Raw genomic sequence first — 24,300 nt, forward strand, 5'->3', positions numbered from 1 at the left:
AAAAGTAAACACTGTCCATTAATTCTTCTGTTGACCTTTCCTCCTGCCATGTTTTTTTTCTTTCCCTCAGTCATTGACTTTGGGGATGTCTGCAGCTGCTCTCTGATTTCTTGTTTTATAACAGTGAATTTCTCTGTCTTCCTGATGTACAAGGTAGATTTCTCTTGCTGATATTCGTGTCTTGGTTGTTGTTGAAAGTGAGTGGTGTGGGTGACTGCTCCCAGGAAAAAACAAGACACAAAGGCATTCTCTGCCCAGGACACATCACCAAATATGGGCAGACTCATCTCTCATTGAGCGAAATACCTTCCTCTTTGGCAGCCAGAATGATTCCCTTGGTGCCATATTCTCCAATCTGCCTGCTCTGAAGCCAGCAGCTATTGCAGGCTTGGCGTTCCCAGGCACCCAGTTAAGCGAAGGTGACGTGTGTAGCAGGTATCAGATGGATCTGGATATAGAAAAAGCAGCTGGTTCAAAACCCCATCAGCTGCCTTTCTGTGCTGGAGTTATTCACACTTGGGTTAGGTAAGGCGGGGAGACCTCCTACACCGGCACGGAAATGAACCAGATAGTCTGGCTCGTTGGGCAGCCCATCCACCTCCAGAGCCCCTGCTTGCCGTCCCTGCAGAGTGACTGGCAGATCTCCGGAATTCAGGACTGAGCGCATGCTAGACAGCACCTTCACACAGGGTAGTCCCCTTCTTTCTGCCTCTTTGGTTCTTTAGAGAGAAATAAACAAACACTGACTCTCCTTGGACCTGTGGCTTAAATTAGACAATTTTGCAGCAGCGGCTTTCTCTTCCCACTTCTCCCTGGTTCTCCACACACCTGCTTTTCTTTTTGAATTCTTCTTTCCTTCTTTCACAACCCAACAGTTAGATACCAGACAGGCCATTTTCCATGTTAGTGGTCATCAAGGAAGACTTGAACGTTGGTTTTCTTTTGGTTTCGGCTTTCATGTCAGACTTCACAGAGATTAACTGTCTTTTCTCTGATCCCTTCCAGAGTAAATGTGTCAAATACTGGCCTGATGAGTATGCGCTAAAAGAATACGGGGTCATGCGCGTTCGGAACGTCAAAGAAAGTGCTGCTCATGACTATACGTTAAGAGAACTTAAACTTTCGAAGGTTGGACAAGTAAGTATATTGTCGTACTTTAGAGACTTTGGTAACTGCGCGTGGTGTACGCTAATCCAGGGTCGTGCGGTTGCTCCTGTCTGCATACCTTCAGGCCTTCATTCACTCACTGAATAACATCCATCTATCAGGCGCCTCCTACGTGCCAGGCACCGTCAAGGTACTACTGATACATCGCAAACCAGACCGGCACAGTCCCTGCCCCCACAGAGCCTGGGGAGGTGGAAGGTTAAGGAGTAAATAACCAACTAAGCTTTCCGACTGTGCTCCAGCTGTGAAAGCCACAGGATGGTGTGTTAGAGAGTGACTGGGTACCCGAGATGGAGTAAAGAGGGAGGGCCTCTCTGAGGGGGTGCCACGCAAGCTGAGACCTGAAGGTGGAGCAGCATCCGGGGGTCAGGAGGGGAGTGTTCTAAGCAGAGGGAGCAGCCAGTGCAAAGGCCCTGGGGCCTATTTAGTGACCAGATTCCATGGCATCAGCTTTTAATTGCTTGTAGTTCAGGTTTGTCCCTGGGGTGACTAACTTGGAATCCAACAAGATTTGGATTCATTTTAATTTCATGGTGAGAGGGGCTTACTTTCTCAAGGTCCTTTGGGGACACAAAGGTAAGCGAAATAGCCTTTGTCCTCAGGGAATTGCAGTCGTGTAGCCGAGAGAAGCCACGTATACAAAGTCCTGTGCTGTCGAGCAGACACCGGCTGTCACACCCGTCTAAGGTGCTGGGGTTCTGCTGAGGCTGGGCTTCCTTCCAGCCGGGGCATCAGGGAGACCGTCTCAGAAGAGGGTGGGCCTTTAGGGCGGGGTCTCTGTGGGAGAAGATGGTGAAGGGAGGGCCTCCCAGATGAAGTGTCGTTGTCAGCCAGGGTTCTGAAGTGCCACCGTCAAGGAAGTGGGGTTTACAGGGAATGAAGGCAAGTGGGGAATTGAGGGAGTAAACTTGGGTTGAGAGAGGTTGGGACCAATTTGGGAAGAGCCTTAACTCTCATATGAAGAAATGTAAATTTTAGGGACTTCCCTTTTGGTCCAGTGGTTAGGACCCTGTGCTTCCATTGTAGAGGGCCTGGGTTCGATCCCTGGTTGGGGAACTAAGATCCCACATGCCGCAGGCATGGCCAAAAAAAAAAAAAAAGAAATGTAAATTTTATTCATTGGCTGGTGTAGGACCCGTGACGGTTCTTGTGCCAAGTGGACACACGTGTGGAGACAGGTGCCAGGAAGGTGTCCTACAGCCCCCCGAGGGAGGAGTGGGATGGGGTGACTCCAGTGGCCAGGACACCTGTAACCAGGAGGGCTCCGCAGAGGTCTAGGTCTGATGGCCTCTCTCCACGTTTTGCTTCTTTTTCCTTCCTTTGGAAATGAATATGATATAAAATGCCAGAATAAACTCTAGAAGAGACGCAAGGGATGTGAGAGACCCCTTGGGGGGGGTGAAGTCTGCAGGGTGTGTAGGGATAGTTTGGCTATTGGAGGAGGAGGAGGAATCAGACATCGTGGGGTTTTGAGTCTGAGTGGACGGTGGCACTGTGGCAGAGGTCTGAAAAGCTGGAAGATGTACAGGATGGTAGGGCTTGAATCATTTGGGTAAAAGATGGTAGGGGCAATGGAAAGAAGGGGACCGACTGGAGATAATTGTGGATGTAAATGTGAAGGGATTTGATGATGGCGTGAACGAGGGGCGAGGGGCGAGGGCTGCAGCAGATTTGAGGAGGGAGGGAGGAGGAAGCGCAACCTGCTGGACACGTAAAGTTTGGGACGCCTTTCAGACGTCAAGGCGAGGATGCCAGGGAGGCAAGGGTGGAGGCTGGACGAGGAGGGGGATGGGATCTAGAGCATCGTGGATGGGTTGGTTTTGATCGATGGGGATAGTACTTCTTGGCCACAGGAGGGAAAGAGGAGAAGGTGGCCACAGATACAGGGAGGGGAGCTGACAGGGATTTGCTCTAAATTCTCTATCAGACCTGAGGCAAGGCCATCCTTTGACATTCAAAGGGAATAAGAAGAGGCGAAATGTTTGAGGAAAGTGAGGAAAGGATGAAATAGTCATTGTGTAGCAAGGCAAGAAATCCAGTAAATTGCTGGGCAGTGCTGAGTGCCCATTGAGGTGGTGAAGATGAACATTCAGTGATACCAGTCACCTGGTGTGAGTTTTCTCCAAGGACACTCTGTTCCTTGGGTACAAAACAGGGAAAGTGGGTGGTTAGGTTCGTCCAGGCTTGGGGCTTCGCTGGGGCGGGGCGGGGTGTGTGTGTTTGTGTGTGCAGTGGATGGAGAGAGGGTGGAGGGAGTGGACGTCTGTGATGGAGAGTGACTGTCAGGAGATTGCGTGGAATCTGAGCTGGGCACGCCGCCAGCGAGGGCGGGAGGAGGCAGGCGGAGGGTGGAGGAGGGGCTCAGTGGTCTGGTGAGTTCCAGGAGGTGGTCGGGGGACTGAAGTGAGCTGGAAGCCTTGGCAGTTGTGGTCCAGGGTGGGATGTCAACCTTCTGATGTCAGCGGGGGTGCAGTTGTGGGGAGAGGGTGGAGGTTCAATCGATTGCAGAGACTGAGAGAGGAGTTGTCAAGCAGAAATGAGACAAAGATTTAGAGGACATCAGACAAAGATTCCAGATAGGTTTTTCTTCAGGTTTAGTGATAAACTACCCATCTTCTCATCATCAGGTGTTTCTCAGTAGCAGGTGGATTTTTCTTCAGTTTTAGTGATAAACCATCCATCTTCTTGTTATCGGAGATTTGGGAGGAGCAGGTACGGGAAATGTTGGCGTTTGGGTTTGTGTTTTGCACCCTCGGATGCAGGTGCTGACATGGGACCGATCATATCTCCGGAATTGCTGGTCACAGATTATCTGCTTTTTTGTAGAGCTCGTTCCATGTTTTCTAAAGTGCTATCACATGATCTCATTTAAGCCTCCTAATTGCCTGGGAAGGAGGGGTGGGAGCAGAGACCTCAGTGGCCATTTACGAAGGAGGAGGAGCAAGGGTGCTCCGGGTGCTGGCTCTCTCTCGTTCCCTGTCCTTTCTGTGACCCTGGTAGCCCCCTGATTTTTAGCTCACTGGTAACATACAGAAAAATCTTTTTCTGACTCAGCAGATTAAATGCACATAATTCAAGAAAGGATCTTGATTGTGGTTCAGATTCCCTGGATGTTCTGAAGGTTACTGGTGGTGGACACTGGTCTAGTTACTCTCTCTCTCTTTTTTTAAATCCCCTTTAAAAATGTTACTTAGCTTGGATTGTCTCCAGATATGTAGGAAGAAGATGTAGTGACGAATAGTGCTGTTACAGTGATCCAATCTGGGTAGACCCAGAACACGATGCGTTTTGGTTGTTTGTGGTCTTGGTACCCTTGTTGACCTTTATTAATGTCAGTCCTCAGAAGAGCACCAGTGTGCTGAGTCTCTTAACTGTCTGCTGCGCAATGGCTGTGTGTTTAATTGAGGTTGTTTATTCCTCACGATGGTGTCGTGACTGAGAGATTCTTATCTCCACCGGCAAATGAAGAAGTTGAGGCTTAGAGATGCCCAGGGGCCGCAGTGAGTGTGAATCCTGAGATTTGGGCCTAAATCCACCCATCTGATTGCAAAGCCTGTCTTCTTATCTGCTTTGCACCAAACAGAGGTTTAAATATATTATAATAAAAGTGTGTGCTGGGGGAGGGGAGGAGGGCCAGGTACAAAAAGACAAAGAGGAACAAGTGCTTGAGGGAATACCTGTTTTCTCACCCGGTGGGAGGAGAGCCCTGAATCCCAGAGGCCTCAGTTGCCTCCCAGGTAGAGCTGCACTTGGATGAAGAGGATCAGGGACCTCGTCTGCCCCTGGCTGAGGATTCAGAGACTGGTTCAGGCTGTAGTTTCCTGAAGAACAAATAGCCGTACGAGACATCTTGGTTCTTATGACAGAGGCCAAGGGTTGCCTCCAGGATTGCTCAGCCAGACCCAAAAGGAGGAGAGATCTGGGAAACTCGTGAAGGGGACCTGTAAACAGTGTGTGAGGAGGCTCTGTGCGGGCCCGGTCCCCTGGCTCATGTAGGATCTGGGAAAGATGGGGACCAGACGATTCCTCAACCCCTTGATTTATTTAATTCTTTTCTGGTTTTTCTTGGCTCTACTCCAGGGGAATACGGAGAGAACGGTCTGGCAATACCACTTTCGGACCTGGCCGGACCACGGAGTGCCCAGTGACCCCGGGGGCGTGCTGGACTTCCTGGAGGAGGTCCACCATAAGCAGGAGAGCATCATGGACGCGGGGCCTGTGGTAGTTCACTGCAGGTGACCAACACTTCCACCTCTAGGACGCTGCCTGTCCCATGTCCTGACGCCCAGGGGGCTTGTTTTTACCTGCCCATCCCCAGCTCTTTAACTGAGGGAAAAATTTAATCTCTGTTTGAGGCATTAAGGGACCACTTTGACCCAAAGTACATTTCTTCTAGATCCTACGGGACCACCGTGTACCTGGAGGTGGTGGGGCAGAGGGTGGTAAACACAGTCCTTATTCTCAAGGAGCCCTTAGTCTGGTAATGTTTGCTTGGTTTTCTTTGTTAATATAGTAATTCAGGATTCATCTCTTTGATTGTGCTTCTGTTCTCTTTTTCCACGGAAATAAGGTATACTTTTTCCCCTTGTTTGCTTCAGAAGATTCGGACCGCTCCCCATCCAGGCTTCTAGAAGCCAGGCCCATGGCCTCTGTACCAGAGTTCTCAGGCTGCTGGTGCCCAAGCTTAGGTTTCATGATTATACTGGGGAAAGTCTGGTTTCCGAAATCTCTTTCATATGCAAGTAGATGTGTGTGAAACGTTATTTATTCAGTTCTTTAAAAGCTCCCTTTTATTGAGCACTTGCTCTGTACCAGCATCTGAGCTCAGTGCTTTTCATCCGTTACTCATATTTGATCCTCACAACAACCCATTTCATAGATGAGGAAACTGAGGGTCAGAGAGGTTAAGGGAGTTGCCTCAGGCACATTGTGCTGGAGAAGCTGGGCTCCAAGTGTAGGATGGACTGAGTCCAAACCCCTGTGCTCTTTGCTAATATATTTGCAAATATAAATAGACAATCTTATAAACACTCCCAAGAGCAGACATTGTTTCTGTTAATATTAATAGCTTGGTTTTGGTTATAAAACCCTCATGAATGACTCAGTTGTCCTCGCTCTTCATCCTTCTGCCCACAGTGCTGGAATTGGCCGAACAGGGACGTTCATTGTGATTGATATTCTTATTGACATCATCAGAGAGAAAGGTAGGTCATCTGGAGGACAAGAAGCTACGGTTCCTGTTTTCAGTTTATGGAAGGAAAGTGCTAGTGAAAATAGCCTGTAGAAGAGAATTGAATGTTAAAATATTTTCACAAAAATCTAGGCCGGAGACTTCAGCTTTCAGTATGTTTGCCAGAGAACAGAAGTGATGCTGTTTGAGCTTTTGGCATAAAACAAAGCCTAGGAGCTGTGGGTGCCACTGCTCTGGTCTTTTGTTGAACATGCAGCTGCCTAATCCTTGCTGATGGTATGGGACGGTGCTGTTGGAACGTGAGGGACCCCTCACTGCTGACCCTTTACCCTGTAAATTTCTGGGATCCTTGGTATTGGTCAGAAGGCCAGTGCTGTAGCCCTTGGAACATGTTCGGTTAGAACATTAAAGACTAAATTTGCTTTATCTCTGAGTCTGCTAACAGTTGTGCATTAAACCACTTCACATTGTCTCTGCAGTTTATCCTGATACTCCATGGTGTTTGCTTTGTAGGTGTCGACTGTGACATTGACGTTCCCAAAACCATTCAGATGGTGCGGTCTCAGAGGTCAGGGATGGTCCAGACAGAAGCACAGTACCGATTCATCTATATGGCCGTCCAGCATTATATTGAAACACTACAGCGCAGGATTGAAGAAGAGCAGGTACCAAGCCTAGAAGGCTGGCGTGTGTATTTTCAGTGGTTTTTTCTGGGCAGCTTGGTTATACTCTCCTTCCATGCAAAAGGACAGGCTCTGTTAGATAACTGTCTTTCTTTGAAAAGGAGAAGCAAGTTCCCAACCAGGAAGGGCCTCTCTGGAAATGAATTATTCCCTACTTCACAGCCGTGATTTTTCAGTATGGAGTAGCTCAGGAAGGGGCACCAGGCCTGACAGATTGGGGAAACAGCCACAGAAAAATTGGGATTTTCCCAGGCTCACGTGGCAAGCTTAGAACGCAAAGCCTCAAAGTTTCCAGCCTGTTCCACTTTTGGTCCAGGCGATATTCATCCTGATTCCATCTCTTAAATGAACGCCTCACTCTTAATAGCACATGGGGGTTTGAACCACCAATTTGGTCGAGTTGGAAACAGTAAAATTTCAATTTTAATAAGCCATGCATAATGAAGAACAATGTGGCATTGGTGCCTTTCCATTGGAAGCTCTTCGTAACAGACACAAAGCTGAGTTAAAGAGGATTGAGGAGGCTGCTCTTTTGGGAGCGTAGGCTTATCTCCCTCCCCAGCCCCAGCCCCAGCCCCGTCGCTGCGCTGCAGACTGCATAGTGTCTAAACACCAACAGTATTTGCCTGCTTTATCCTGTTTATTGCCTTCCAGAAAACTCAGCTTCTCAAAATTGGACCTGCCACCTGATTGAAAGATTGCTAGCCTAGCAGCATAGCAGCCGCATTATCAAAGCGTGGTTAGCCAAAGCTAGTTAGTTAGTTTAGTAGGTTCTCAGTCCACACAGAAATACTCACTAGATTGTTTCCTTGTACAAAAACATCTTCAGAAGCAGTGTGTGTATAGAAAGGTACCGTCAAATAGTTAACAAGCTACTGGTTTTGAACTTTACTGCTTTAAGTCTGACTTTGTGTGATTGTAAGTGCTATGAACTGTTTAGATGGTTACTGTAGGCTATTTTATATTTGTCTTCCAGTTATATTAATTTGGGCCAGGAATACTTAAAGCATAAAGTTGCCCAAAGAGAAGGACTCCTAATAAATACAAGAGAGTATAGTACAGTTGGTACAACTGGGAAGTTATTCGGGAATATCTTGAAGAACATAATGTAGTCTTGTTCAGAAAAGCTGGGGGGAAAGCTCTCTATTTCACTCAGAAGCTTTGGTTTTTCTTCTTGTTTTGGAGAATTTAGGGACTCTCCCTCCCAGCTTTTCTGGCACTTCAGATCTTCCCATTACCATATATGGTCCCTCTGACCCTGAATTTGAAGTTGTAATTTGGATTTAGGAACTACTTAAAAAAAACCAAAAAACCTTTGTTGCTGCTCTTTTATTGGAGGTGAGGGGTAGGAGAGGTAGAATGTAGACAGAATGTAGTCTACAGAATGTAGACTATAGAAACTGAATGTCCCTGGTAATCCCATCCCAAGAGTACTAGAATGCATGCATGCATTCATCCACTCAGCCAATACTTTTTTGGTGCCAATATATGTCAGCACATGAACTACTATTTGGTATATGAGCCTTTGGATTTATGTAGCCTAAATATATGTAGGCTTAGATTATATTTATTTTTAAAAATTAGATCCCGTGGTATGTCGTTTTCTGCATTGTATTGTTTGATTCAGTGTAAGAATTTGCTACTTGATTTAGTGGTAAAGTAAGAAGTACTTTATTTTAGCAGAAGGTTTAAGTGGCAGACTTAAGAACATTAAAACCACCTGATTTTTAAATTAAGCAAAAGAACAAAACTCATTTAGGATAATTAATTATTTTGAAATACAGTCATTTCCAAAATTATGAAGCATTAAGGACCTTTGGGAGTGGAAGAATGTGCTACAGAGGGATAAATGAAAAAAAGAAAAGGCAGTAGAGAAACAGACAGCATTGGAAGGAGGAAATGCAGAAACAGAGGTGGGAATCTAGAGGAAATGCAAATGAGCAAGACTGAGAAAATTCTCAGCTCTTTATAAATGGATCTTCTCACACTCTGCTGTTTACTTGGAAGTAGATTTCTTTTGTTAACTTCCATTTCAGAATTAAAACAATTTTTTTTTTATTTGCAGAAACAGTATAATGGAATTCCCTTCACCCACCTTTCCTGACTGTTAACATTTTAACACATTTACTTTATCACTGATTCATATTCTCTCTCTCCATATGTATATATACACACACACATATATAAATAACTTTATATATACCTATATAATTTTTTAAATGAAATGTTTGTAGGTTGCAAACATTAATGTCCCTTTGCCTCCAAATACTCTGATGTGTATTTCCTAGAAATAAGGACATTCTCTTATATAAGCATAGTAAAATTATCAAAATCAAGAAATCAGCACTGATATAGTAGCTATTTTCAAATCTATAGACCGTGTTCAGATTTTGCCAATTTGTCCTACTAATATCCTTCGTGTGGTTCAGGGTCACGTGGTGCATTTAGTTGTCATGTATTTTTAGTCTCCTTCAATCTGGAGCAGTATTCAATCTTTATCTTTCATGACCTTGACATTTTTGAAGAGTTCAGACCAGTTGCTTGGTAGAATGCTCCTCAGTTTGGATTTGTATGATGTGTTCTCTTGATGAGATTCAGGTCATGCATTTTTGACAGGACGGTCGCAGAAGTGATGCTGTGTCCTTCCTGGTGCATCACATCATGAGCTCCCTCTTGGTTTGTTTCGCTCCTGGCGGTGTTAACTTTGATCACTTGATTAAGGTGTTGTCTGTCTGATTTCTCCACTGTTAAGTTGCTGTCTTTCCCTTTTTAAATAATATCTTGTAGGTAGACAAAAGAAACTATATAAATGAACAATTTTTCATCATACTTTTTGCCTACCAGTTTTACATTCATTCATGATTCTTGCCAGGAAAAATTACCACTGTGACATTTGCCCAATGGTGATTTTCTCTTTCCACCATTCTCTTTTCATTTATTAGTTGGAAGCCTCCTATAAGGAATAGCTTTCCCATCTCCCTTATTTATTTACTCATTTATTTATTTATTTATTTATTTATTTATGTCAGAGGGGGTGATAGTCCATTACTGTTACTTATTCTGTTGCTTAAACTGTCCCAAATTTGCCTAGTGGGAACCTTTTCGAGTTGGTTCCTGTGTTTTTTTGATATGGTCCCATTTTTTATTACTTCCTTACTCTTTTTGACACCACAAGATGATCTAGGTTCATCTTGTACTTTCCCAGCCATTTTTCTAAGGAGCCCTGATTCTTCTTATTGAAGAGTGGTATTTCAAAGCCAAGATGTGGATACTGGGTATGTTTGTTTGTACTGGTATAATATTCTTTGAATTGCTAATTAGCAAATTAATTACTCCTCTTGTCCATCTCTCTCTATATAATCCCTCTCTCTCTCTCTCTCTCACACACGTGTGTGTGTGTGTGTGTGTGTGTGTGTATACATACATATATGCATGAGGCCATGCCTCCATTTGTCCTGACTGTTTTATTTGTTTCCCTAGCCTTGTGCTTCTTCACATATCTTCCATAATCTCCTTGGTTGAATAAAAAGGTGTTTTCACATTTGTTCATTTGTTTATTCATTCCTGCATTAATTAAAGTCAGTTGTATTATGCGCGAGGCACTGTGCCAGATCCTGGAAATATAAGTAGTCATGTTCCTGAAATGGAAATAAATCTGTATGATGGAGTAGAAGGAGTTAGAGGGAGAGCATGGGGCGTGTTGGGTGAGATTAGAAAAGTCAGCAGAGGCCAGATTTCGAGGGGGCGGGTCTTGCAGGCCATATTGAGGATTTAAAACTTTATCCTAAGGAAAATGAGAAATCACTGAGGATTTTGAAGCAGGGGAGTGACATAAAAAGATCCTCGGGTCTTCCCTGGTGGCACAGTGGTTAAGAATCCCCCTGCCAATGCAGGGGACATAGGTTCGATCCCTGCTCCGGGAAGATCCCACATGCCGCGGAGCAGCTAAGCCCGTGTGCCACAACTATTGACGCTGCACTCTAGAGACCTCGAGCCACAACTACTGAGCCCGCGTGCCGCAGTTACTGAAACCCACGCACCTAGAGTCCGTGCTCCGCAACAAGAGAAGCCACCGCAATGAGAAGCCTGTGCAGCGCAACGAAGAGTAGCCCCTGCTCGCCACAACTAGAGAAAGCTCGTGTGCAGCAACGAAGACCCAACGCGGCCAAAAATAAATAAATAAAAAATAAATACATTTATGAAAAAAAAGAGATCGTCATTTTAAAAAGAGGGCCCTGGCTTGAGAGGGAAGACTGGGTGGGCACGAGGCTTGAGCAGCTGCAGGGGGACCAGCGTCAGTGAGAACCGATGGTGGTTTGGACGGGATAGCAGGGGCTGACAGTGAGCCCAGGGAGAGTAGAACCAGTAAGATTCTGTGATTAGATGTGGAAGGAGCCAGGGTGTTTGTAATCCTGACATTTGAGCCCAGAGCACCCTGGATGCATCGTCGTGTTGCTCCATTTGGCTTTTGGGCTTTTTTGTAATTTAAGGTTTAAGAATGTAACTGGGGTTACTCACATGGAAAGATAGTTAATACCAGATGATTTTAGAGCCTCATGGTTGGTTCCTCCTTTCAGCCTTGGCTGTGTGTCAGTTGACAAGACGGTAAGATTTATTATAAACATTGCAAGAGACTTGGTAACCATGCTATGTCATTGAATTCCAGTGGAGGATAGATCAATTTCAGATCATTTTTTAGACCTCCTCTGAAATAAATTTCCCTTCACTCCCCAAAGCAAAACAAAACAAAATGAAACAAAACAGCCCCTACCCCCTGAGAATTTTTCTTGATCTACAAGACAGCCTGGGCTGTCATGGTTCCAAGAAACAAACCCATCTGACTTGTGAATCAGTTTTATTTCTTGTTTTTCCAAAATAAGCTAAAAAGCTCCAGCATTTTTATGTTATTCCTCAAGCTGCTATGATTTTTAAAAATAATTCCTGTTCCATTTGCATTAATTATTCCTCATTGGAAAATTCTTTTGTCATCACTTCATGTAGAAATATTGATCTTGATTTTCAAGAAAGTGTGTAGTAGGGAGAAAGAAATGGGGGAATGGAGTTTCAGTCATGCAAGATGAAGAGGTTCTAGAGATCTGCTGTACACCAATAGCAGGTGGTTAACAATATTATACTGTACACATAACGTTTTGTTAAGAGGATATCTCTCATGTGTTTTATTTTAAACCACAATTTTTAAAAAAGTGTTGAGTAGAAAGCATCTTTATGCTTCAGTTTATTTACTGTATATTAAAATTTTTTATTTAAAAAAATGAGTTAGGATTTTAAAACTTTTAAATAAGTGGTGTTCTCTGTCAATTCTTCCAGCTAATATTTAATTTTAAATTATACTGTATCTTTAAAAAAGTTATTTCTTATGTAAGTCAGCATTTCAGTGCTAAAAAGTGTGCGGCTGCTATTCAGAGGTGATTATTCACAAGGGCTTTAAATTTTTAAAACCAGTTCAAAAAATTCAAATACTATATAGACTCAGTGAAACATTTTCTCCTCGGATTTCTTTTTTGCAACTTCTTCCCTAGACTATAAGTTCTGTAATGACTGCAATTTATAATAAATTGGTTTGGCTGCTTTAACAGAGGCTAAATAATAGTGCCTTAAACAAGATAGAAGCTTATTGCTCTATAGAAAAGTCCAAGCTGGCAGGCAATTTGGGGATCAGAGGGTATAGGGCGGGGACCTAGGTTCATCCAGGGACCCAGGTACCTTCGGTCTTGTCCCTCTACTGTCCTTTAGGACGTTTCCTTTTCCACCTGGTTGCAGAGAGTAGGAGGAAGTGGAGGGCAAGCAGCTGCCTGTTAACGTAGGAGTCAGACTTTCTCTGTCGAGGGTCAGACGGTGAGTCTCTTAGGCTTCCCAGTTGCATATGGTCTCTGTTGCATACTCTCTCTCTTTTTTTACAACCCTTTAAAGCTATTAAACTTGTGATGAAGTAACTATTCTTACAAGCCTTGCCAAAGGTCTGGGCTAGATTTGTCCCGTAGGCCATTAGTTTGCCAACCCCTGTTTTAAGGTTATGACTAGAAATTGCACACCACTTCCTCATCTGTTAAAAAGGGCTGGGCATTCCCTGGCAGTCCAGTGGTCAAGACTCCACGCTTCCACTGCAGGGGGCATGGGTTCAATCCCTGGTAGGGGAACCAAGATCCCCCGTGCCGTGTGGCATGGCCAAAATAAATAAATAAATAACATAAATAATAAATAGGGCTAATAATAGTATCTATTTCAAAAGGTTGTTATGAGGATTAAAATGAGTAATATATTCAAATAGTGCCTGACACAAAGCCAGTGCTTAGAAAATTTTAACTTTTTACTGTAATAATAATTGATATTTAACTCTGTGAAAGAGAATTAGCATATTTTTCTTTTGTCTCCTGATTTTTGTCATTGTTTATGACATTTATATCATAATTATGACAGTTGTTCAGTGTTAGTGCTGTATTTAGATCAAAATTCTAGTCCTTTTATCATGGTTTCTGTTTCTCTGAATTCTTTGTTTTGATTTTGATTTATCTCTGTTGGCTAGATTTCATTACTAGCTGTTTTTTTTTTTTTAAGATAATTGCATTCTAAGTTTTTGCATGCTTAAAAATGTCCAAACATTGGTTTTATATCTAAAGGGTAACTTAGCAGGGTATAAGATTCTTGGGGGGTTTTTTCCCCACAGGACTTTTTGGAATTACGTGGCTGTGTTGGAGTCTAAAGTCAATTTGATTATCCCCCCTTATATGTGACTGACTTTTTCTGCCTGGAGATCCAATCCAGGCATATTCTTTATCGTTGATGTTTGGGAGATTGATTGTGAAGTTTTTCCTTTTAAAATGCAGATTCAGATTTTTTTTTTCCTTTGAGATTTCAGGAACATTTACTTGCATTATGTCCTAGAATACTATTTGTTCCCATCTTCAGGAATTCCATAATATATATCAAATCTCTTAGTAGCTTTCTCCATCACTTTTTTTTTTTAATAAATTTATTTATTTATTTGTTTATGGCTGTGTTGGGTCTTCGTTTCTGTGCGAGGGCTTTCTCTAGTTGTGGCAAGCGGGGGCCACTCCTCATCGCGGTGCGCAGGCCTCTCACCATCGCGGCCTCTCTTGTTGCGGAGCACAGGCTCCAGACGCGCAGGCTCAGTAGTTGTGGCTCACGGGCCCAGTTGCTCCGCGGCATGTGGGATCCTCCCAGACCAGGGCTCGAACCCGTGTCCCCTGCATTGGCAGGCAGATTCTCAACCACTGTGCCACCAGGGAAGCCCTCTCCATCACTTTTATGTATTTTATTAATAGTTTAAAAAATATGTTTTCCTCTAGACTGTTTACAATGTCCCTTTCTATGTTTTTAGTTATTTAATTTTTTGCTACCTCTAATTAGACTTGAACTTACTATATTTCGTGTCTTTCTTCTTTTATTTCCTTTCGTTGCTTCGCCAGCTTGCTTTTCATCTCCTCTGTTGTCATATAATCTCTTATTTACGCTCTTTTTTAAGAAAGCTCATGTCTGTAAAGTCTATGATATTAAGGCAGAACTATTTGTGTTCATCTTTTCTTCTTTCTTTGTTTAGGTTCTTTTTTGATGTGTTTTCTCCATCTGCCTTTTACTCTTTGCTCCCTTTTTTCCTTTTTGTACCTTCCCCCCTTCTTTATATAGGTTCTGTGCTGACCCCTTCATTATCGGATAGTCCATAGCAAGGGGAGGCAAGGTGGCTGAGGAGGTCCACAGCTTTGCTTGGGTTTGTTGCCTCAGTGCCCTGTTACCTTTGCCCTGGGAGCACATCCATGTTTTGGTGTTCAGGGGGTCATTCTGAGTCTTTGCAATGCCTGTAGAGTCAGAGGGGTTAATAATGCTTCCTCCTACCCTGCCTCTCCTCTAGGCCACCTCAGCTGGGAGGGTGGCAGTGGACAGCAGAAAGGGCTCTTCAGACTGTGGGCCTTTCTACTGTGTTGAACTGGCTCTTGACAAGGCTTCCCCCACTTCTCCTGTGGCCTGCCATGGCTCAGCCCCAGGCCTTTCACTCCTGGGATAGCGACATTCAGGGGTTTCTTTTTCCTGCTACCACCTGAGGGGTATGTGTTGCTTCTCAGCTTCCTTCTTATTTTGGTCCACTTTTCACAGTACTATATCAGAGACACTTTATAGTTTGTAGATTGGAGTTGTAGCATTCCCTTGTTTTATGTGTAGTAAGATTTTCCATTTTTTATTTAGCTGTTGTTTTTGGTGAGTTTTGAGCAAAAAGTTTGAGGAAAAAGAAATTCCACTGGTGGATTTAAATTTCTTTTATGCTTTACATTTTATTTTGAAAAATTTAAAACATTCAGTACCACACCCATAATAGACCATTTCCTTTTGTCACATTTCTTTCAAATCTTTTTTCTTTTTAAAAGCAATCAAGTGTAACAGCTGTATGGCTGAGATTCCGTTTGATACCCACCCCCAGGACCACCCCTCATCTTCACCCTCGGAACCCCAAGGCAGTAACTAGCCTTGCAGTCTCTTTTTGTATTTAAAAATTTTTAAATACAAATATCTGTATATAATATATGACATTGTTTTTATGTTTAGAATGTTTAGCAAGATGATATACTGTTTCATTGTTTTGCAATTTGTGTTTTTCCACCTAACATTGTGTATGTAATCTGTTTTGATACACACACATACACACACACACACACACACACACACACTTTTCCTCTTCACTGTTGCATATGATTTCGTGATACGAATGTGAGGTATTCATTGTGAGGTATTCAGTGTTCTCTTGGCGAACATTGTTAGGACTAGCACGTCACTGGACATCCTTGTCAGCTCTTTCTAGGCTTGGGTGCGTGAGTTTCTCAAGAAGTAAACGAAAAAAAAAAGAAAAAAAAAAAACGGAAAAAAAAAAAAAAAAGAAGTAAACGTTCAAGGTTGTAAAATACATGTGCCTTTTCATCATTACCAGACACTAACTAGTTAGTACTGTCAGTTCTGACTCATTGTGTACCAAAGTGATGGCACCTCACCCTCTCAACAACAGTGAATGAAAGTCACTGCTGTACGTCAGTAATTGATATGGATACTTTTTCTAACATTTACCGTTTCCTGAATAATCCTGTAATGAAGGCAGCATTACATAATGAAGATAACTCGATGGATTAGATTTTCGGAATTGGTTGTTTCCGGGTGAATTTAGGAGGAAAGAGTGATAAATCATCTAACTAGGAGTCCTACCTAATGCAGTTCATTCTGTATCTGAGATGAGATTACATTTTACTGGTTTTCTCTGCCTTTTTTCCCCCAGAGTATCATTGGGCTGAAAATAAAGTTTTAAATGTGCTAGGGTTTTTTCTGGAGTGGGGGGTGGGGTGGGGACGATATGATAAAGTGTATTTATTCTGCTAAGAGTGCTGCCATCTTTTGTACCTGTGTGCAGTTTTTACTTGGAGTGCATTTATTTCTGAAACTCTTTTCCCACCTGTTTACTTGAAAATCTTTAAATGTGTTGCAAGTGAACTATGAAATGATTAGATGCTAATGTGGCAAAGAACGTGTGAATTCTCTCATAGTTCAGAAACAGGTACATTTCGTTTAATACAGTAAGTTGTTAATGCATGACTCTCTGCTTTTGAATTGTGTGGTTCAAAGGTCCTTCTCACCCATGTGATGTATTTACATGAAGGAGATGAATTCCCTGACATTTGGTCAACATACCAGTACTCAGGGTCCAACTTGTCTGTCTGTCAAACTCTCTCTCTCTTTTTTTCTTTTTAATGAAATGCCTTTTTGACTTCTTCATTCCCTCAAAAAAGTCACAGTTCTTCATATATGCAATCTTCACTTTTCAGAAAAGCAAGAGGAAAGGGCACGAATACACAAATATTAAGTATTCCCTGACGGACCAGGCAAGTGGAGATCAGAGTCCCCTCCCGCCTTGTACCCCAACGCCGTCCTGTGCAGAGTAAGTAGAAATGAAGGAAAATCTTTTTACGTGAACATAATCCTATAGAAAAGCTTAAAAAAATGATACGTCCTTGCAGCACATGCCTTTCCTTGGTGCACATTATTGTTGCCTAACTGGTTCTTGAGTGTGCCAGTGACTAGCTAAACTAAATTTTAGTTGACCTAAACTGAAGGCTGCTTGCCACACTGGCTAGGAGTCTATGGGACTGTACGTATATCAAGTGCTGGTTCTCCAAGGAGAATCTAATTTTTAAAAAATATTTTATTTATTTATTTATTTGGTTGCGCTGGGTCTTAGTTGTGGCAGGCGGGCTCCTTAGTTGCAGCTTGCCGGCTCCTCAGTTGTGGCATGCAAACTCTTAGTTGCGGCATGTGGGATCTAGTTCCCTGACCAGGGATCGAACCCGGGACCCCTGCATTGGGAGCGCGGAGTCTTAACCACTGAGCCACCAGGGAAGTCCCAAGAATCTAAATTTTCTTTTGATGGGGTGTGGATTGTTGCAGAGGTAGGTAACACCCTTTTTGACGAGTCAAGACTCTTTGCTATGTAAAAGTAAGTAAATTGACCATCAATGTGTCAACACAATCATGGTCTAATTTTCCACAGTCAGCAGAAATCTACTGTGGGAATTTAAACCAGGTTAGCAAACTACAGCCCCCAGGCCAAATCTGGGCCATGGCCTGCTTTTGTACAGCTCATGGATGGTTCTTAAAGGGTTATTAAAAAAAACACACACACAAAGAATAATACATGACAGAGACCGTGTATGGCCCACAGAGACTACATTATTTTCGGTCTGGTCCTGTACAGAAAAATTTTGCCAACTCCATGTTTAAACTAAAACATGTGATAAGAAAATATTTGTTAAACGATTATGTGAATAACAATTGTAAGTTATTATTTTTCCGTATATCCTGAAGTCACTCTCTGGTATAACATTTACTTTTTATTTTCCCCTAAGAGTCTTATCCCTGTTTGCTTCTGATGTGTATTTTTAAACCCCTGTTGGCCTTAATACTCTATATAAACATTTTTGATAACATATATGAGGCTCGTATTTACATTTGCTTTCTATTTAACATTGAAATGAAATTATATAGCAAAAGTATGCTCTCCACCAAGCTGCCTCTTCCTTCTGCTTGCTTTTGCTTTCCCAGCGGACCGATGGGGAAAGTTGATTTTAAATTGCTATCTGCAGTGATTTGCGGTGGAACCAGCACATCAGGGCTCCGAGTCCTTGCCAGAAAGCTTTCCCCACATGTTGGCTCAACAGAATTAGCTCTGACAACTCCCTTTTTACCAGTGGCCTGCCTGTGACTAACTAATAGGTTCTCTGCCGCTCTGTTCCCGTTGTCCCCCTTGTAGGGTGCAGACCCAGGAGACCCTGGCCCCTGCTGCTTGTTTCAGCTTGTTCCTCTCTGACCAGCCCAGAGCTGCTGGGTTCATCATCCCCCTGGACTGTTCTGGTCTCCACTCTGCTCAGCAAAACAGAGTCTGGGCTCTGATGCATTGGCCCTCCACCCTGGGGCCCTAAACTGCTGGTCAGCTTCATGTTCACCTTCATGTCGCCGGATTGGGGGCTGAATGGATCTGTAGTCCCCGCCTGACCGTTCCTATGCTTTGCCTTTACATTGCTCTGGCCCATTCAGATCCTTCTGCCCACAGTGAATACCATTCCTTTCTCTATGCACATGTCCCACCTTCCTTCAAGGTCTAACCCAACGCCTCATCATACAGGCCTGCCTCGCTCCACCCTCCTGGAAAACAACTCTCCTTCCGCCAAACCCCAGGAGCACAGGAACTTGAGGCTCTTACTTCAGAATTATTTTGCTGTGTGTTTCTGTCCGATATCCTCTCCTATAATGTCAGCTCCTGGGGGCAGGAGCTATGTCTGCGCCGCATACGGTCCCCAGACAGTAGAGTATGTGCATTATAACTATCATGTAAGGTTCAACAGTATGTCTGCGTTTTTATTAGTGTCATCTTCTTTTTCTTCTTTTCAGAATGAGAGAAGATAATGCTAGAGTCTATGAAAATGTGGGTCTGATGCAGCAGCAGAAAAGTTTCAGATGAGAAGACCCTCCAAGACTTCAAGCACAGAAATAGGTATTTCAACAGGAGTGCTCTAACTGGTTAATTGTTTATATCATTTGTGGCACTGTGAAGCAGGCAAATAATTTGTGACAGTTTTAACAAAGTGAACCATAACTGAATTTTAAAAACCAGCCTCTTTTTTCTTCTGCCTGTATTTCTTTTTCCAAGCTGAATTCATTAAACATTGAAATCAAATACAGAATTAATTCTGTGAAGGGCAGGGTTAGCACTTACAGAAAAATGGTGATACTGGTGATGAAGAGCAGGTATCATCATTCCTGCAATTTTTATTAAAGTAGGTTAACCCACGCTGTGCTGGGAGATGATCTGTAGGGATCTAGGGACTGTGGGGACATGGCACTGGATGGTCAGAGTCAGGATGCCTGAGTTTTCACCCCAGTGGGCCTCTGACCGGCTGGCTGTATGACACAGGGCACTGGACTTCCTGGGCCTCTGACTGGCTCAGCTCCACATCCCTTCCAGCTCTGATGCTGGGAATTCGTCTCCCTTGTACGTCTCCTTCCTTCCAATCACCTTTTTAGACAGGGACCCAATTGTGTGATGTATGTTTAAAAGGTAAGTTTTTAGCGTTTCAAGTCGAAATTCCCATTTCAATGAATAGTATATTTAAAAGCTCTAAATCTACTTTAAAATGGTTTACTGCCTTGCCAAACTTTTAGATGTATGCTCCTTAAGAATTCTAACTTATTTCTTTGCCAGATGTGGACTTTCACCCTCTCCCTGAAAAGATCAAGAATGATGCAAGAAAGTTTACATGAAGAATGAATTTGAATTTGGAAGGCTTGCATTGTGGTTGACTACCTTTTGATAAGCAAAATTTGAAACCATTTAAAGACCACTGTATTCTAACTCAACAATACCTGATTTCCAATTACTCGTGTCCTCAGATAAGAAGAAATCATCTCTATGATGTAGACAGTGTTATATTTTATGGAATTTTATTTTAAATTGAGGAAGCAGTTAAATTGTGCTCTATATTTTCCAGATGATGGTGATTCAAATTCTAGTTATTGGCCTTTTTTTCTTTTGATAACCTCAACAAATTTAGTTTCCCCCCTGCTTTGTGGGGGATGATAGGGCACTTGTAAGAGGAAACATGATTGGGGATAATTAAGTAACAACACCCTATAGAAGTGAGAACAATTTCATTTATCATCACTTATCCAGTAGTGGATAATTCATTTTGATGGCCTCTTATTTTGGCTAAATAATAATTAAGCCAGTGCCCCAGACTGTCTCCCCTTGCATTGCCATTAAAAAATCATGGGGGCGGGAATCATGGGAACTTAGGATAAAAGGCATGGTTTCTTCTTAGCAGTTGACCATTTACCATTCAGCCTGTTGACTGAGAAACTCGTGGTGGGAAAACGTTTGTCATCTTTTCTTTTCATTTGAGTAATTGTCTTGTATTTAGGAAAAAAATGCATCTATGGATAACCAGTTTTGGGTTATCACTTGTTTCTGACAAACCACCTGAAAACTGAGTGGCTTAAAACAACAACTTGCTTTTCCCCATCTCTTCAAACTGGGCTGGACTCAGCTGAGCGGTTCCTCTCCTTGTCTTGCTGGTGTCACTCGTGGTTGGCAGGATGGCTGGGCCTCTCCGTCTGCACGCGGTCCTCAGGTCTCACCTTCTCCACGTGGCCTCGCCTGCAGAGTAGCTGGACCACATTTATGACAGCTCAGAGGTCCCAAGGGTATAAAGCAGTAGTGGCCAGGTTTAGGACTTAAACCCAGAAGTATCACAGCATCACTTCTACTGCCTTCTATTGATTAAAGTCAGTCCCAGGCCCAGCCCCGATTTGGGAAGAGGGGACCGCACGAGGGCATGAAGTGGAGGTGAGGTTCCTTGGAGGCCCCCAGTGTAACAGACTGTCAGAACCAGTGCCATGGAAAAACAGCTAAAAAAAGAGGTTAGCAAAAGTAGAAGCTACTAGTGACCTTGGGAAGCTGAAGCTGGTTATGATAGCTGGTGTAAGCTGGAAGTCAGGCAGAAACAGAGGGCCTTCAGCGAGCTTCCTGAACCAGTTCTGCTGGCTCTTAGCATATGTTCTGAACCACCGCTTTGGGAAACTGGTCTCTTAAGGATGGGTGTGTTCGGAAGGGCAGAGCATTTGAAAGCAGAACCACCTCATTGCCCTGGCCGCTGCAGAGGAAGGTGAATGGGGTGCTTTCTTCACGCCCCTGGTTTCAGTTGGGCCCCACACCCATGCACGCAGTCAAGGCTGCAGTGAGGAGGAGCAGTCCTCATGAGGCCACTAATCAGATTGAATTAGCAGTAGCTCATTTTTGTTTTAACCAAGCAGTAGGATTTGCTAATGTTCTACCTGAAGTGCCTTCTCCAAAGACATCCCTCTTTGCCCTGTGTGTTGAATCATCATTCAATGAGTGTATTTCAATTAAAGCATCATTGGTGGACTTTGTAAAGATAATAAAATGCCATGGCAGCTTTGCCATTAAGTCATGATCTTCTTAATTGGATTCTTCTTGCTTTGTCTCCAGAAAAGGAAGGACTAGATCCAACCCTGTTAGTAGCTCCTTTCTGAGGTCTTTACCTCCTTTGAAACCCTGAGGTTGTTTGGGGAGAGCCTGGCTGCCATTTTCACAGACAAAATTACATGACTTCCCCCCCCACCTCTCCCCCCATCCATCCATTGAACTTAGAATTGTTGAAGGTAATTACCTTCTAAGAGGAATGTAAATGACTGCTGTCTTCTTGTCAAGCCTGTAAAGAGATTCCAGTTCAGTACTTGCAACAAGGATCTTGAATCCTGTTATTTGTATTGCATTGTCACATTGAATGGTTCTCCTTTTTGCGATAATGTTTTGACTCTGGACTTTGGGGGCAAGGTCTTTCACCAGCATACAAGGGTTTGATTGTACAATATATCTGCTGCATTAACGTCTCTGCCTGTAGCTTAAGATCAGTTGTTTTTGCACTTGGAAACACCTGATCTTGGCCAGCTTCGTTTGTAGTAGGACATTGATTTCATTTAGATTTCCCTCCACGAAGTCAGCAACTATTATGTGGTGTAAACTGATGCCAAGACAAGATTAATAGTCCCTAGGTTGCTAAGGTTTGTCGTGTGTTTGGTAAAGGTAATTGCAGGTTCTCCGGTAAGATTACACAGGATGGATTCAGGTGGAGGGGCTGTGAAGATGGGGGAGGGGGAGGTGAGCTCGAGGTGCGGGTGTGAAAAAACAGTGGAAATGGAAGTTCCAAAGAGGTGGTTTCTGAGGAAGTCAGAGGGCCTGGGACCACAGCAGTCAGTAATAGTTGAATCAGGTTACCTGGAAAATAGGTGTGATAGCTACATGTCTGCAGTCTGCTTCTGGGTTGCTGATAGACATTAAATTTGCACAATATTTCCATAGCTGGCTAAGTATTTTAAAATTACAAGCATAGGATTTTATATTTGGGGTGAAGAAATTATCTGGCATGTGGTATTGGGGTTTTTTAAAAAAGCCAAATTTCAGAGTCTTAATAGCCTGTTTTTTTTTTTTTTAAAAGCAAAACAAAACAAAAAGACACCTTGTATCCAGTGTGTGGCCCTCCTGAAAATTCTGGTCATCTCTCCCTTTGAAATCGGTAACTTTACAAATGTAGCTAAATGAGGATGAGAAAATACATGTACTACTTTCTTGGTGTTCGTGCATTCTTTACGGAGCCCAGTTGCTTTGGAACAGCCAAGAAAATCATCAAGATTATTTTTAGGGGTTATTAAGGGGTTACTAGGGTTTTTAAGAACTAATATAATGTCCTGGGTTATTTCTAGTTCAGAGGAATGTGGAAAAAGGTATGCAATTGTGAAGTGTTCTGTTGTAGCTTGTTAATCCGTAAGGGAAACTTCGACTGTAGACGTAAGTACAAACCCAGTGCAGTTTTTGTTTTCTGTATGTTGTTGGGGGAATAAAGTTTTACATCGTAAGCACATGGCCTCCCTGATTTCAATATGCCTTTATTAGGATCTGTATTAGCCCTTAATTTCGTTAAAATCTTTTTTCCTCTTCCTCTTGAAAAATAAGTTCCAAAATATAGTTTATCATATCTTCCATCCTTAAAAAGTTTGTTCCTTTTTTACTATGGGCAGTTCACATAAGGCAAAAATATTAAACAGTTGGTTTTAGTGTGTTGTATAACTTTGCTGTATATCAAACTAATTTTTACAAGTTTTCATCCTAAACCTCAAATTATGTAATTAATAATTTGCCTGTTTATTTATGACCTAATTGTGATTCTTTTATTAATAAAAGCTAATGGAAAAGGATCCTTTATTAAGTCGATGACTAGATCTACAGTTAATTTTCCTGCAGTATATGAAGTATTGTACCAGAGTATTAAAAGATATGTAATATTTTATTGATAAATCTCTCCTTTAAAAGGAATACGTTTTAGGATGTCATCATTTTGATGTGAATCATGTAAATGTTGATAATATGCACTGTTTATTATACATTAGTGTTTCAAGAGATTCACTTAATTGCCTTTTTGCCCACGTATATTATGTAGTCTATTTGCAATTGTTTTAAAAAAAAGTGACATTAAAAGAATAGTTTATGTAGAGAAACATTAGTGGATGTTAATTGTCTCCCCACCTGTATTTATGGGTGTTAGTTCAACTGCTTTGCTAGTTGCAAAGCCGTATTATCAGAGTAAAAGTGTATTTGTAAACTGTATGGGAACTAAAAATTAGGAATAAAACCATTTTCTTATCTTATGGTATTTGTCATTTACTTCATCTGAAATGTCCAGGAAAAACTGGGATTACAGGTCCCTCAACCTCTTACACTAGCCAAATGCTGACATTTTGCAGCTCTTATCTAGAAGGGAACCTGGAATTCAGAATGAATGAATCAGTTCCTCAAGCATTTATTGAGTGCCTATTTTATGAGTAGCTTTGGGAGACAGGGAATTTTATTTGGAAGAACTTGTGAGTAAATAGCGAGTAAAAAGTATGTCTGTATAACGTATACAGGACACGATTAGACTTCCCTGATGGTCCAGTGGTTAAGACTCCACGCTCCCAATGCAGGGGGCCCACGTTCGATCCCTGGTCAGGGAACTAGATCCCGCATGCCACAACTAAGAGCCAGCATGCCGCAATTAAAGATCCCACGTGCCACAACCAAGACCCGTAGCCAAATAAATAAATAAATAAATAAATACATATTATATATAAAAAAAGAAT

The 24,300-nt window shown here is 42.6% G+C and overlaps 1 protein-coding gene across 4 annotated transcripts in view; it reads left to right on the forward strand.

Moving 5' to 3' along the window:
* Positions 1 to 23,829, forward strand: part of PTPN11 (protein tyrosine phosphatase non-receptor type 11) — a 76,159-nt gene extending 52,330 nt beyond the window's left edge. For 2 of the 4 annotated variants that reach the window (XM_028163611.2, XM_057526161.1), the window contains exons 10-16: positions 1,006 to 1,137; positions 5,236 to 5,402; positions 6,304 to 6,371; positions 6,872 to 7,023; positions 16,881 to 16,993; positions 19,000 to 19,102; positions 19,811 to 23,829. In XM_028163611.2, coding sequence (XP_028019412.1) covers positions 1,006 to 1,137; positions 5,236 to 5,402; positions 6,304 to 6,371; positions 6,872 to 7,023; positions 16,881 to 16,993; positions 19,000 to 19,069 — 702 coding nt within the window. In that variant the 3' untranslated portion in view covers positions 19,070 to 19,102; positions 19,811 to 23,829. The remainder of the gene's footprint in view (positions 1 to 1,005; positions 1,138 to 5,235; positions 5,403 to 6,303; positions 6,372 to 6,871; positions 7,024 to 16,880; positions 16,994 to 18,999; positions 19,103 to 19,810) is intronic. The other 2 variants (XM_007170890.2, XM_057526162.1) reach the window with 1 other exon arrangement.
* The last annotated feature ends 471 nt before the right edge of the window (positions 23,830 to 24,300 follow it).

This window comes from Balaenoptera acutorostrata, chromosome 13 (assembly GCF_949987535.1).
Source record: "Balaenoptera acutorostrata chromosome 13, mBalAcu1.1, whole genome shotgun sequence".
Classification (NCBI taxonomy): domain Eukaryota; kingdom Metazoa; phylum Chordata; class Mammalia; order Artiodactyla; family Balaenopteridae; genus Balaenoptera; species Balaenoptera acutorostrata.